At 33.0% G+C, this 15,411-nt stretch overlaps 2 protein-coding genes and 1 long non-coding RNA gene across 10 annotated transcripts in view; 1 reads left to right on the top strand and 2 right to left on the bottom strand.

Annotated features, from left to right (window-relative positions):
* The window catches only part of LOC122574666 (unconventional myosin-XV), a 62,860-nt gene extending 54,033 nt beyond the window's left edge, over positions 1-8,827 (top strand). For all 3 annotated transcript variants that reach the window (XM_043742524.1, XM_043742526.1, XM_043742525.1), the window contains 8 exons: positions 1,825-2,201; positions 3,615-3,918; positions 4,591-4,986; positions 6,247-6,431; positions 6,541-6,673; positions 6,764-6,968; positions 7,035-7,171; positions 7,252-8,827. In XM_043742524.1, coding sequence (XP_043598459.1) covers positions 1,825-2,201; positions 3,615-3,918; positions 4,591-4,986; positions 6,247-6,431; positions 6,541-6,673; positions 6,764-6,968; positions 7,035-7,171; positions 7,252-7,482 — 1,968 coding nt within the window. In that variant the 3' untranslated portion in view covers positions 7,483-8,827. The remainder of the gene's footprint in view (positions 1-1,824; positions 2,202-3,614; positions 3,919-4,590; positions 4,987-6,246; positions 6,432-6,540; positions 6,674-6,763; positions 6,969-7,034; positions 7,172-7,251) is intronic.
* LOC122574681 lies at positions 3,874-4,610 on the bottom strand. The gene is made up of 3 exons (XR_006319131.1): positions 4,469-4,610; positions 4,146-4,360; positions 3,874-4,004 (listed from the first exon to the last, which is right to left on the bottom strand). It is a non-coding gene; the product is annotated as an uncharacterized LOC122574681 (long non-coding RNA).
* Positions 8,577-13,911, bottom strand: LOC122574672. 6 transcript variants are annotated; one of them, XM_043742542.1, is made up of 7 exons: positions 13,769-13,911; positions 13,326-13,568; positions 12,880-13,006; positions 12,346-12,443; positions 10,556-10,775; positions 9,788-10,355; positions 8,577-9,579 (listed from the first exon to the last, which is right to left on the bottom strand). In XM_043742542.1, the coding sequence occupies exons 2-7, from the start codon at positions 13,362-13,364 to the stop codon at positions 9,249-9,251; spliced, it is 1,383 nt and encodes a 460-aa protein (XP_043598477.1). In that variant the 5' UTR covers positions 13,365-13,568; positions 13,769-13,911; the 3' UTR covers positions 8,577-9,248. The 6 variants fall into 6 exon arrangements, with proteins under 6 accessions (XP_043598477.1, XP_043598479.1, XP_043598478.1 ...); XM_043742544.1 differs by having other exon boundaries at positions 13,326-13,591; positions 13,769-13,856; XM_043742543.1 differs by having other exon boundaries at positions 13,326-13,591; positions 13,679-13,817.
* Positions 13,912-15,411: the final 1,500 nt, after the last annotated feature.

The following is a 15,411-nucleotide window of genomic DNA, read 5'->3' on the forward strand; positions in this document are numbered from 1 at the left end:
AAGATACGAAAAATATTTTATGAACTTAATATTTTAGAAAGTCTAATAGAGAAATGAACTACTATTAACTCTTTTTCTAGAACAATTTACACTCAGAGGAAAGAATTACAGTAGGCATGAAAATTGACAATGCACTATATGTTCTATTATTTTTCGGGTAATAGCTACTTATTATATTGAAAATTATGGCAAATTGAGAATTACGTTATTGCAATATCATTCCTGCAATGGCACTGTGGAAAAATTACTGTTTCAGACGAAAGAAATCACAATTTACTAAATATATGTCAGCTGTGGAAATAATAATGGCAATCATAAGGAGCTATACACTTCGACTTTCACGACATTACCAGCGTCGGAAAAGTGTAAAACGCGTACAACGGATGCTATCGATTTTCTTCTATAGAATCCAACTAAACTATCATTCATGAGCATTTAGTAATTAAATAACTTTATACAGAATGTAGTTTCTACATCGTCTAAGAAACCAGTTATGCGGATGTAACACGCGGGAGAAGTCGGTCGTAAATCGTTTGCAAATTATTAATTTGTATGTTTCATTCATCCATTCGATCAATAGCCATTCGATTGAGCAAAAAAGAAATAAATTAGAAGAGAAGCTTATTGAATGTACTTACATTACGATCTACAAGCTTGGGAGCGGTCATGTATAATCAGTCATATTTAATTAAACAGATACATATTATTATTCTGCTCATAGCCGAAAGTAAAAAAACTTCCAATATATGCGTTCTATTATTTTTCTTTTTTTCTTTTGCTTTTAAAGAGAAAACGGAATATTATAAAGAAGAATATTCTACGAGACTGCTAGACACCATAGTGCATTCTTTGAATTCTTATAATGATTCTGACTGGCGTGCAAGGAAACTCGTTTTCTCGTTCGCGAGATCGATCGATGGATCCGAGATACCCGCGACTATGTCGGTGAAATGCAGGAAATGCAAGCCGAAAGAGAAAATGAATAATAGAAAAGGTCGAGAAACCGTCGTGTAAATCACTCGCGAAACCAGGGCGACGTGACGCCCACGAGGTTTTTACACAGGAAGTTTACACACCCGAACGTGATTTCTTGATCTTTTGATTGTGATAAAAAAAAAACGGAAGACACTCGTTCACGAAACACAAAATCTCGACCTCTGACCAATATGGTACATAAGGAACGGGTCCCTTTATACGGGAAGTGAAAAGCAGTAGTTTAATCGACGACATTTGTATAATTTTTATTGGTGATTTATGAAACTCTATCCAGTTTGTAATTATCGTCTTTTTTCTCTTTTTTTGTTTAAAGTGTAACGATTTCCTCTGCTCTAGATCGACAATTCTCCCCCTCCCCCTGAAAATCATGTGAAAGTTTAATTTGGTGTATTAGAATAAATGATGTCACTATTCGCTTAAAGACCAACTTTCCCAGCTATAAATACTTGATAGATTTCGCAGTAGATTAAATATATAATTAAGAATAGTAATAATCAAAGTAGGTATTCGTGACTTTCACGATCTAGGTTGCGCTCTGATTTAAAATCTCTGAACAAAAATTCTACAGTTCCTGGATGTTATAACTGATCCCAAAAAGAATTATGGTCGATAAATAATACAATTATCTCTCAGTATTCAATATTAAATTAAACAAAAATTGATGAAATAATATAATAAAATTTTACGTTACTAAATTACTTGGGGACTCCAGGTTCAAAATTTCAATTCAGAATATCTTAATAATGGAAACCTCAAACTCCCAAAATCGAGTAAATTGAGAACTGAATGATAATAATAATTAAATAAAATGGTACGTTACGATTACAGGTGGATCAGAAGCCGCTGCATAAGCCGAACCATCATGAGAATCACGTGTCTCAGATCACGAAATCGATCCAGTCACAGGCGAATCACAGTACGTCGAATCACGTTCAATCCCATAGTCAGCCTAATCATGTTATCTCGAATCACGAGAACCACGTGTCTGCCGGTCGTGTGCCGAACCACGTGTCGGCGGCAAACCAGACGAATCACCAGAAAAACCAGCAGAACCAGCGACTTAGCCCAAATCAGGAATGGCGTCAACCGGAAGACAACGGCAGATTGCAAGAAGATGGCATCTATGAGAGCGGGCCGGTCGTCAACGACGGAAAACACTCTCTGTTGCAGTACGCCATGCTCAACTTTAGACAAAGCACAGAGAAGTTAGTATTCTACTTATTCCAATTCATAATGTTATACAATTTATTTTTATTACAGTTCGATTTATGCGATAATATATTTTTCTCAAATAGATGGCAAATATAAAATTCGAAAACTCTTGCATTAATGAATAGGTGTATAAACTTTTTCATCATTATACTTTATTTTTCTAATATCTCACTTTTAATCGAGTTTAGAAAATACATTAAAGCTTCCATTTTTGCAGAATAAAATTTTGATAAACCTATTTCACTAGTAATGCTAAAAATGAAGATTGTAATGTATTTTCTTTCGCATCATGTTGCACGCAGTACGCTCGAGACTTGGATCAGTAAGTACCAAAAAATATATTTCCCAATAAGAAACAAATCCTTGCTCTGAAAAAAAAAACACTTTTACCAAAACGAGGCATCGCAATAAAGGAGAAATTAATGTTAAGGACTAATTGGTCGCTCTTACGCAAGAAACAAGAGCTAGCCGTGTTGAGAAAGCATAACGCACTGCAGTTCTCAGAGTAACATCGACCATCTTGGTGAACGCGCGGCTAACGAGTACAGCTCGTCTTCTTTTGGCATTATTCCGTGATTCGCGAGTTACCGTTTCAAAGTGCTTCCTAACTTGACGAGGAAACTTCGATATATTTGTTTCACATAGAATTTTCTATCAAATTTTCTAGTTACTACCAATTCGTTCTTACTGAAGAAACTTATGTCGAAGAAGAAAGATCTAAATGGAATTTAATAGAATCACTAATGAATAGATTTCTAAAAACTATGTACGTAAGGTTACAATATTAAATTCTAATTGAATGTATAAAATTCTAAAAGAAGTGAGAATTGACATTGCAAATGTATCTTAATTGTCTTTGCTATTCAGTGACCGACTAACTGTACCAACGTGTACAAGTAATTAAAATTAATTAGGAGTTTTCACTATTCATTGTGCGGTATTCATTATTCGTAGAGATTTAGAAAGAAATATTCAACCATGGTTTTACACAGGAAACACATTTGTAACGAGGTATCAAAGTAAAACGAGAAAAGAATCGGCGAAAAAACAATAACCAACAGAGGGATCAACCTTCAACCAAGTCGAAGGGGAATCATTAAAACGCCTAACTAGAGTGTAGACTTCCTAAACATGACTTTGACAAGTGACGGCCACCCGGCCAGTACTCTGAACGGGACTTTTTCCTCTGACTCTGTAGCAACATCCTGCAATGGAAATCTCCTTTACGGCCACGTACTCCTTCAACGAGATGTCTTCCGTTTTGGAAGGCTATTACTTACGTCACCCCCGAGTCCCGTTCCTTCGATAAATTAATTCTAACAGTCGCTTCCTGCGGTTACAACTTCCTACAATAACAAGCAGAGTTTTAATAAGCAAAAGTTTTAACAAAATATTTGATTTTATAGGTTTGAGATGTTGAAGACAGCAGATGGATCTATAAGTGGATCTCTTAAAGTGATCGAATCTTTGAAGAGTAAAAAGAAGAATAAAAAGAATAAAGGCCAACAGGATGGTGCGGAATGGACTTGGAAGGAACAAGTGGATCTTGTAAAATACTCTCCTGTGCCAATAGAACAGAGTCTTTTGAGACTTGATGCAGATTTAAGTGCCTTGGCAGTGGAATGCTTTTTATGTCTGATGAGGTACATGGGTGATCAACCTTTGCCTCCAGATACTAGCGAAGTAAAATGTGTTTACACCATTTTGATGGTAAGTGACGATGTTTCTCCTCTGAACTAACAATCTCTTAGAAAACAATCCTGTGTCTTTTATATTCCTAGTTTATATGAAATAAGCTGAAATGATAAAAATTTTAAATATTCTGTACAATGACGTTGTTATATCTAATTATATGAAGAAATATGGTGAAATTTGCTGAGATAATTTGTATTGGGGTCAAGGATTTAATGATGAAGGATAATAATTTGACAACCTACTTTTAGTGCTGAAGGATTTGAATTTGCTTTTACTTGCTACTTCTTTTCATTAAAGATTTCTCCTAGATGAATATATCTTCATAATGCATTCTCCAAGGAGAACGTTTGAAATACTTTCATCAAATGATGCATGTAAACTTCATTTCATTTTTTCAGGCTTATTATTATCAAAAATATTGTACTGCCTTGTAAGGATGTCTAACAATCCTTCATCACTAAAATAATAAATTCATTAAGAGCAGGAAGATAAATTTTATATCGCTAGTTTATTTTCATATATTTTTAAAAAGTCTTACATTTAGAAAATGATACATATAATATACCTTAATATTCTAAAATAATTGCAAAGAGTGAAATCATCACTTTCTTTCTTCATAAACTACTGAGAAAAATCTTAGTTTAACATCTATGGACATTATTCTCACCACTTTCAATCTAATTACAGCATTGTCATAAGTATGAATTACTTCGTGATGAAGTTTACTGTCAATTGATGAAACAGACTACAAACAATAAGAGCCCAAATCCAGATAGTTGTCAACGTGGTTGGAGGATCTTTAGCATTGTTGCTGCTTACTTCACTTGCAGTGATGGTCTGAGGCCTTATTTAACCAAATATCTGGAAACTGCAGCTTATGATAAGAGGAGAGCTTACCATGGTACAGCCACAGTGTGTTTACAAAATCTCAGGAAGACAGTTAAATATGGAGGAAGGAAAAACGTGCCAAGCGTGGATGAAATTATGGCAATTAGTGCAGGTAGAAATGCGAAGAGACAGATTTACAGACTACCAGGTGGAACAGAAAGAGTTATCAATACCAAATGTACAACTGTCGTACAGGTAAGTTTAGTTTTCTCCAAATTATCTAATTAGACAAAGAATCAGAATAGATGCGAGTAATATAATAAATATAAAGATAACAAAGAAACAACAATTTAAATAAATAAATAAATAAAATAATAATAAAAAAATAATTTTAATAAATAAAACAAAACTTTAATGACAATATTTCAAGCAACAACCTACATACCAATAAACTTCAATTTGGAAAGCTGTCTTAAGAATATAAATAAAATAACAAAAGGTTATTAATTGATATTCTAATCAAAATATAAATTATGATATTCAGATATAAATTCATAAAATTAATTAATAATTATATAAGTAGTATGCTACAATGCATAAATATACAAGTAAATATCTAATACTAAATATACAAAAAATATCAAAAATTATAAAATTAAGTTGTGACATAGGTTCTATTAAAAATATTACTAATAATAAAACAATAGCATGTAAAATACTTACAAAATTTACAAAAAAATGTATTTGTGCCAATATGTAGTCATCAGAGTGAATAAGATTATATATAGTATAATATATATGATGTATAGGTTAAAACCTTCATATTAATGTTATAGTACAAGATTATGTACACATACTTGTAAATAATTAATTATTAATGCGTAGAATAATAGTACAATTAATTTCAAGCTCCAAGCAACCCAATTTAGTAGCATGTAACCTCACAAATTGACATACTCATTACAGAATCGTAAAAATTTCACCAATTATGCAACATATTTTACAATTTTACTTACAAATAATAATAAACATAATTAGTTAGTTAACATAAATTAAATGAGAAAGCTTACCGAATTTCTAATGACATTCTTATCAATTTTTCACTTTTCGTAAGATTCACAATTCATCGACAACAGTACGCTCGGAATGCCGGCTAATGCGCGCCAAGATTCAAATTTAAATCTCAGTAAACCATTTTATAATACATATTCGTAAAATTGATTGAATATAAATTAAATTATTTAGTATAAGAAACATAAAATTAATGGTATAGCATTGAAAAGAAGACAAAATCAATGAAAATATCTCCTATATAATATAGTAACATATATAATAATAAATTGCAAAAGTCAAATTGTTATTGATTTATTTAATAGCACTTTGAGTTTAGGACTGTTATATTTTAATAAATTCTAGTCAAGACATGTCAAATTGCAACATATTGTTAAATATATGATAATACAGGTGTAATGACTAATTCTTAATAATTTGTTAATAACTTATCTTTTTTGGCAGGATGTTATCGAAGAGATGTGCAATATAATATCTGTAAGAAACCCTCATGAAATGGATGAATTCTCGTTATATTGCATTGTTGATGGTGATGCGTTTACGATGCCTTTAGCCAGGGATGAATACGTACTAGACGTAACTACGGAGTTACATAAAAATCATCAAGTCTTCTACTTAATATTCTGCAGGTATATATCTTTCCATTGATAAAAGGACTTATCTAAAAAGAAATCTATCGATTCTTATGAAAACAGTGCAAATAAAAGAACAAAAATAATACAATCTTTTTCAATTTAGATCTGTATGGTATTATCCTCTCAGACTGGATGCTCCATTGTATATAGAAGTTGTGTTCAATCAGATTGCTCCAGATTACTTGGAAGGTCTTCTACTAGTTTTACCTGGTGAACATTTACCTCAAGAGGTCATAGTAAGTCTTTCTATCTTTGGTATTTTATGTAAATAATATATTGACATTGTTTGGAGTTTTTAATTAATATATTTTCTCTTTTCTTTTTAGTTCGATATGGCTCAAATAGCTGCTCTTTTACATAGGGCAGCAGATATGACTCACGAACCAACAACGAAAGAAATTAAATATTTATTACCAAAACCAGTGCTCAGTTTGAGAGAACCACGACCACAACAGTGGTCAAATATGGTCCAACAAGCATGGAACAATGTGCAACACAATACAGTTGCTGCTTGTAAAGCGCAGGTGCTTGGTACGTGTCTCAGTTCTTATTGGCGTGTATTTATATCATGAAAATAATGTTTAACTTTATTTTTAGAAATTTTATGGAAGTGGCCATTATTCGGGTCTAGTTTCTTCGCTGTGAAGAGGGTGCCTGAAGGAAAAGAGAAGGGTGGTGATCATATTTTGGCGCTCAACAGGCATGGAGTGCATTTTATTGATTTAATTACACATGTAAGTAATTCAATCCCCGTTTTCTGCCTCTATGTAAAAAAGCAATAGATAATTCAATGAAACCGACGCCAAATTTTTAGGAGACCCTGTACCACTACCCCTATTCCGAGGTAATATCCACGAGGAAAGTAAAATCCGAAGAAGGAACTCTGTACCTTGACATGAAATGCGGTAATTTAATGCAACAACGCATCACACGACTTCAGACTGAACAAGCCCATGAAATTTCACGACTAATTAGACAATACATCACCATGGAACAACGAGCCACCAATGCTCAAGGTGCTAGCATTGGGTTTGGCATGAGATAAAATTCTCCATCTGCACTTTGAATTTATAGTAATCATATAGATCAACATCTTAGAGGCGTACAATCTTTTTGTATTGTTTAATCGAATAAGAAACGCTGTAAATACATATTTAAGAGAAACGATTCCGTCATGATAAAGGAAGACATCTTTGAAGGAACTTTCATAAAAGAAAAAGAAGTTCAATATATCGTAAAGTACTCATAAAGTTCGAAAGTTTGAAAGAATTGTCAGTAAAATTACGTTTATTCTTTCGTTATTTATTTATTCAAAGAGCAGAAGATTTGGTTAAGATTTTGTAAGAGATTTCATAATACGCAAATTAAATGAAGAATATAGTTTGAGAATCTTTTGACTTGTAAATATGTCTAGTTAGGAGCGAGAAACGAACAGAATTGAAACACAGCTCACCTGGTAACACTATTACAGATAAAATTATCGTAACTATCTCTCAAATCGTGACAAGGTATTTCTCATGTTTCTTCCGCGTTTTAAGAAATACCTTTCTATAAACTTCGACGAGTACACCAAAATGTAACAAACTTAAAAAATAAGTCAAGTACATACCTCGATGCAAAGGGAAAGTAGATGATCAAGAATATCGCGTTAGATCAAACGCACTATAAAAATACCAACTCAACAATATTGCAATGTTCAAACTATCGTTTCATAAAATAATAAGACTATCTAGTTACACAACAGTCTTAAGAATGAGAATGCCTGATAATCTTCTTCGTTAAGGAGAATTAATTTTATACATACCGTTGAAAAGGAAAAAAAGAAGAAGAAGAACGAATGCTCAAGTGTCTAAGCAATTATTCTCAACTCTGTAAATACGCGTTTAGAAACGTTTAGAGAAAGAGAGAACTACAACGAGAGGACGACGGTTCTGTAAAATGAAATATGTCGATACATGGCTCACTAGTAGCTTTTTAATAGGGTTCGATGGCAGGACACGTCGATACTCTCGATGGCTGCTGCGTCTTCCGGTTGATTTCTTTTTCTTTCAGTTTCAATAAGGGCAATTTTCTTCTCATTTTTTTAATAATCGAAGAAATTGCCGATCACCTTGAATAATAAGGAAAATAAATGACATGTTTCGACGTTGAATAGGATCGATTTATTTATATAAAAAGCGTAAGAAAAAGAAACGATACGGTACACGTAAAAGTTAATGTAAATCCAATTAAATGCTAATATCTTTAACGAGTACGTTCTGATGGAGACTAACAAACTGCGGTTACATGTTTATCACAAGGAGACATTATTATTAATAATTGTACGTATGCGTATCGCTGTGAACGGAGATATTAAAACTTTATATTAAAAATTTCTACTTATACGAAAATAGTTGTATGCCTCTCAAATTACCTTTTCTCCTTCCCATTTCAAAAACATATATATAAAAACATATAAAAATGCAGTAGGTAATGATAATAATAATGACGTATTAATAGATCAAATTAATAAATCATATTTTTGAAATTAGAGAAATTGAAGAAATTAGTATTATTTTATTAAATATGAGGAAATTACACAGAGAAATACTCAGATAGAAGTAAAGAGAAATTGATTTTTCACTCTGTGTTTTGGTATGCATATCATTCTAAATTATTCTACCTCAGACCCTTTCTAATCTACTTATAATCATATAACCTGTTGCCTTACGAGAAAGCTTTTTAAATTTATTTCTCAAGCAATCATTCAGTCACACGAAGTCATTAAAAAATCATAAAGCAACAAGTTAATAACTTTTTGTGCATTATATGTCAATTCTTCGAGCGACTTGGACTCGAACCAGGTGTTTTCACTTTCGTTTCATGAGGCCAATTACTGGCGGTATGTTTAACATATCCAGGGTCAGTGGGTGACGAAGGTATTCGAATGTTGAGTGTCTGTGTCCCCGTGCTCGCTGTTCGGAGCGAAGTAAAACATTCTTCCAGTATTTCGATTTCGTCTTTTCTCTGGTCGAATTCTTTTCCATAACCCTTTGGCGGCGGCGGAATATTAAAAGAAACATCACGATTTTTTTTCTGACTTTTCGGCGACATTCCTTTCATTCGAACTGGCACGTTGTCGTACTGACTAGTGTCAGAATATCTATTAATGTTAGAAGACCGAGAAATCAGATAAAGAAATTTAAGAAAATAATAAAATGATAACAGATAATAGGAGATTATGAAAATAATAATTATAATATAATAGGGAATTAATGCGTCAATGAGAATTGATGCAAATGCGAAAGAATGAATTCGTCGATATTAACGAAGCTAATATTATAGTAATAAACTGCTCATTGTGCAACTACCTGTAACCTTCGATAGCTTCGTCCACATCGCGCTCAACCTTCATAATCTTCACACTAGGATTCACGACCTTCGCGAATATAGGTTCACTTTTATGATTCGTTTCGGTTGGAAAACGAGGCGTGTCAATTTCATCCACTGGACGTTGATAAATATCATGAACCTTATAAACCACAGTAGGCGCTTCCATTCCATGATCCGTTCTATAAGAGTCTCTGCTCATAGCTTTTTGCATCTCAGAGTCTCGATACATTTTCGAGTCTCGGAGAGCTCTCCCATTTTCAAAATTCTGCGTATATTCTTTTGGTTCTCTGTATTCTCGACTGAAATCGTCAGTTCCTTCATCTTCATACGAATCTTTCGAACGCTGCTTGGAGGAACGATTTTGTTCCCATTTTCGCGGATCTTCAGACTGTTCTTGCCCTGAACTCTTTTGATGTCTTTCATCTACTTTCTCGAAACCATCGTTTATAGTGCCACTGTCGTCGTTTTTGGAAACTTGAGGACTACTTATTTTGGGGGATTTTGTTTCTTTTTCGCTGGCCAGAGTCGTCGTTATTTGTCGTTTAGCTGTCATATATTAATCAAAAAGAAAGCTAACTTAATTGTGAATAAAAATAAAGATAAAATTTCTGGAAACTTTATTCTTTAAGAAGTATTATCTCCGTAATTTATATTTATATATTATTATATATATTGTTAATTTATATATTGTCTCCTTAATTTATATTTAACACTTCCTTTTATATCTTAACAAAAATGTATGATACCTTTTTTATCAGTCAGAAGTTCTGTCATGCCATGCTTGTCCTTTTTCTTTGGCGTGCTCATTAACAAGTCAGCGATGAAAACTAGTGCTGTTAGCAAGCACAGTGCCCCAAAAACCGCGGCATTGTCTATCAAATCCTCAGGGACGTTTTCAATAGACGCCAACGATAAAGCGCCGACGATACCGAAAAGAATCACTCCAAGTCCAAGGAAGAATATTTCCTTAAATAGAAAATAAAGATCTTCGTACACTCATCAAACAGAACAATGAAATGTTAATGACTTCCTCTGCTTAACATAATCTTCATTAAAATCCTCGGGACCTTTCATATCCCCTATCGTCTCATAAAATTCAAGTATAAACGTGGAACAACCTTCACACGTTTACGACCATTAACAATTCGATAATTCGTATTTCTTTTCAAGATTTCTTTACAATAGCGATTGTACCGCCTTTCAGTGAAACATTTCTGTAAAAATCATGTCATCTACGAGCAAACAGCTAAGAATTTCAGCTCAGAATTAAGAATATTAACAATTTATTTTAAATGCAAATTTCTGTCTTAATGAACGCGTAGATCCGCATGTGGAAAACATTGCGATCTGCCTAGCCTCAGTTATGAGTCATTAACTAAGAACTAAGTTACAGTAGCGTACGTATTACGTGCTCAATTGCCATACACCAAGGCAAGGATGTTGTTACGTGCTCCTTCTTGTAGCTTGCTCATACGAAGGATACTTTTAACCTTGCCCCTCAATGACAATGCTAACTGGACACGACAGTTCTCACGCTATCGTTAAAACGCGTGCTCTATATTTAACCGATTTCTCGTTTCAAGAATCCATCTGCATAACTTGAAAGAAGCATGAAAAAAAGCATCCTTGTAAAAAAAGCACTGCTAACACAGATCGGTACATCGTAACTTCGAATGCAATGATGATAGACTAATGAACGAGGTGTGTCCGCCGGAAAATATTTGCAACCAGGAAAGATATTGAAAATGCGTTCGTGCTGAAGATTAATATCGTGGGAGTCTTGAATATCTTGCTTTGAAAATTTATTATAGTCTCTATCGTTGGTAATAATTGCAAAAGTACTTCGTGTATTTATCTTGGTGCATTTAAAACTGCTACCGAAAATCATGCAGGAAATGTTTTATATTTTTGTAAAAACTCATTGAGGTACTGATAATCGAGTAACTTTTGTAATTCGAGCATAAGTAAAAGGTAACACCACAATCAGTTACTAATATTATTCGATAATGAATCAGTCATGGAGTCTAGTAATTTCAATTTTTATCTGTTTCATCTCACTTTTACTGGTGAAACTTGTCGAAGTTAATTCCTGGAATTCCTGATCTTACAAATAAATTTTAACGAATATTCTTTTACGCACTTAGTGTAAGAAAATTTCTATGATTTTCCATCGATTCTAGTCATTAACTATATCCAACAGCAATTTAAGATCCCGCATTTTTTCCAGTAGTTAATTCAATTATAATTATTATTTCTTTTAAGAAACATTTAAATTTCTGCATTCAGAGTGTTGGTTAAGAAGAAAGATACATCAATGTACGATAAAATCAGCCTCGTCGAAGGACAGTGTTCCGTAAAAGAGAAAGAATACCTTGAAAAGTCCAAACAATACGACTATTATGGAAATATGTCGACTTGTATAATTATCAAGGAAGAAGTGAATTAAAAGTTCGGGAAATATACATCGAATTTTTCGTCGTGTCATATACATATACTGTTTAAAGAAAAGAAGTTACAAAAAAACGGAAAGAATTACCGTCTTTCGACCATCTAGCTCTCCTGTCGCAGCAGCAATAAGAAGACCCGTCGTGATTATTATGTAACCACCACAAGTCGCGGTTGCAAGAGCGGCGCCTAGATTAACAAAAGAAAAGTGTATTGTTGCGTGTTTTACATTCCTTTTTCCAACATATACTATAGTACTTGTGCATCAATTACTATAAAGCATAAAATAAATTTCCATTCAAATTAATTTACATAGAATAATGCACTATCCGATCATAATCTTAAAAGTATTTATGCAATGAAATATTTTTGATAAATGTTTGCTAGACATCTTGCAAAATTTTTATTGTAACTCTGAAAGATAGAAAAACTAACTGATAGCAATACAAAATATTCTTCTCCTAATTTATGGTGTAATGCAAACTATACAGATAAACGTTTCAAGAAAGTAATAAAAGTTAGTAGGCCTTTTGGGTCAATTTTGCTTTTGTAAAAGGAAAAATATAAAGTAATAATATTTATAATAATAAAAGTAAAATATAAAGTAAGATATTAATTTTTGAACCTATGGCGCCCCATGTTACGTTATTCAAAAGGGACCATTCTCTGCTTCGACTTCTCAAATAATGAAACACTCTTCGGCTTTCGTCATCAGTTACCCTGAGTGCCACCACGCAGGCAAGGCAAAGCATCTGCAACACGAATGTTCATAGTTGCAAAATTTAATAAGAAGGAATGAGTTAAAATTCAATTATCTAGCGTTCAGTTCCGTTCGCAGGAACAATTACAGATAATTGATTGTGGGAGTATTCAAAGGAATCCTTATCTCGTATTGTGAGAACACTGATATAAGAGCAATTAGTAATATATAATTGAAATGCAAATTGTGCTAGAATTTTTGTTTAAACATTAACGTTCATTATCATGTATGAATATGTAACTGAAGTAGCTTGAAATATCAAAACAAATATATGTACAAAAATAAATATACAGTTTTTCATTGTTACGCACCACTTCGATAATCCTGATGAATACCTTGCGATTCCACATATTTAACTTTGTTTATCAACCCAATTCCCAATATTACAATGTTCATTCAACCATTGTTAACGTATTTAAATTTTCAAACTGTCATCAAGAATTTGGGACAACGTCGAGTAGAAAGCTTCATCGTACAATTTCACTTATCACAACCCGCATAAAAATAGTTCATTTCACATCCAGTAAACTCAGAAGAATTGCACAAATGGTATACTATCAAGGAAAGGAATACAATCCTAAATTAAAAATTATTAAATATAAAATCTACCTGCATCTATAAAATTAAAATAAGAAGTACGAATCAGATCTTAAAAGAAGCGAACGATTAAATCTATCCCAGCACTTAGTTCGTGATCAACTGTACTAATATAATAATCGGTAAAACGGACATGTGGGGGGTCGCGTTATCTTACTCATTAGTGAAATTCGAGCGATGGGGTTACAAGACGAACCGCGGCGCGCGTCGAACGACAACTGAAGAGATAGAGAGGATCGTGGTTCAAGTTACACGGGCTACGTAGTGTCACGTAATAAGGTCTGCGTACTGCAGGTAACAATGCTATTATCGTACGGTGCATTGGCGCAGTACGGTGTGAATTTTCGCAATAAATACCATGGAAATGGTTAACGAACCGCTAATACCTTGAACCGGTTCGATAAGGTTACAACGACCGGTGAAGATAGGGAAAATTTCAGAGAACGTTCGTTTCTTTGAATGCAGTCCTTATTTATTTGCTGTCTACTATAATTGATAAAATTAATAAAACATTCTCGTTTCAATATACGAATATTGTAATGAGTAGCAAAGCAAAAATATTGCTAAGTAACCGCGAATTTTGTTCAGAGATTTTGAAAGCCCCCAACATTAAAAAGTTTGAGATGGATAAAACGGACAGTGTTTGGAAAAAAGTAGCTCATTACAGAGAATAAAATTTGTTATCGATTTGAGTTTGGTCTTTACGTATTAATATAATTACTAAATGATCATGCATGAAAAACGCGAAGTGATTCATTTAATGTAACGTGACAGTGACGTTGATGAAGCTTAGGATACCGTAAACAAATTGCAACGACGTTTTGGTACGACAAATTACTCATTTGTAATCTTGTGTAACATAATTTTCTTCTTGAGTCACGTGTAATGATTGTGAATCACCTGTAAAACTACGATTTATTTCACCGGAAATAGAGTCATTCTTGAAGAGTGAAATTTTTCTGGAACTCGTATGGAATAAAAAGTGCAATAAAAAGTTCTAGAAGTTTTTAAAACGTTTTAATCGAATCACATTCTCTTTCTTCCCGATCCCGACTCGCATACATTGTATTGGAAATTCTATCCGAACGGCCAGCTGTTGGTGTTCATTGATTTCGATCCTCGAGCGGGCAACAAGTCGCCGAGAAGACAATGTAACATCGACGAAGCTAAAATACTTTGAGTAATCGGGGCTGCGTATGGAAAATTCCTATGAATTCATATTCGTCTAAGGAGAGATAAATACAAGCAGATAAATAATATTTTAAAGAGTAGGGATTCATGTAACATAGTCTAATCAGATTATCTAATATTTTAATTAATTACATTTGCTTTTAGTTAAATTTGAACTAAAATTTATACAAAAATATATACACATAGACAGCAATAAGAAAGAAACATTAAGTTTGTGAAACGAAAATTAAGAGAAATACTATTTTCTAGAGATTTTAGTAATTAAATTTTTAAGTAATAGATTTAAGTAGTAGATAGTAAGTAGTAGATTTAGTAATAAAATATCCAGTAAAAAATTCACTTTAAAAAATTGCTAATAAAGAAAACAGTTAAATAGAAGCATTAAGAAGAATATTTGAAAAGTTTATATATATGTATGTACATATGTAGACTGATATTCATCTCCAAATATCCACATGTTCTAGAATGCAATCGAAGAAGTCGTGAAAGGAAAAACATAAGAAAGCGTTGACACGTGACAAGAGGAAAAACGATTTGCAGAATGAAGGGAGAGACGAATATCATCTCCCCTCCAAAGATTAAATAAAAAATAAATTTACCCAATGGGGG

The sequence above is a fragment of the Bombus pyrosoma genome, linkage group LG14, assembly GCF_014825855.1.
Source record: "Bombus pyrosoma isolate SC7728 linkage group LG14, ASM1482585v1, whole genome shotgun sequence".
In the NCBI taxonomy this organism is placed as follows: domain Eukaryota; kingdom Metazoa; phylum Arthropoda; class Insecta; order Hymenoptera; family Apidae; genus Bombus; species Bombus pyrosoma.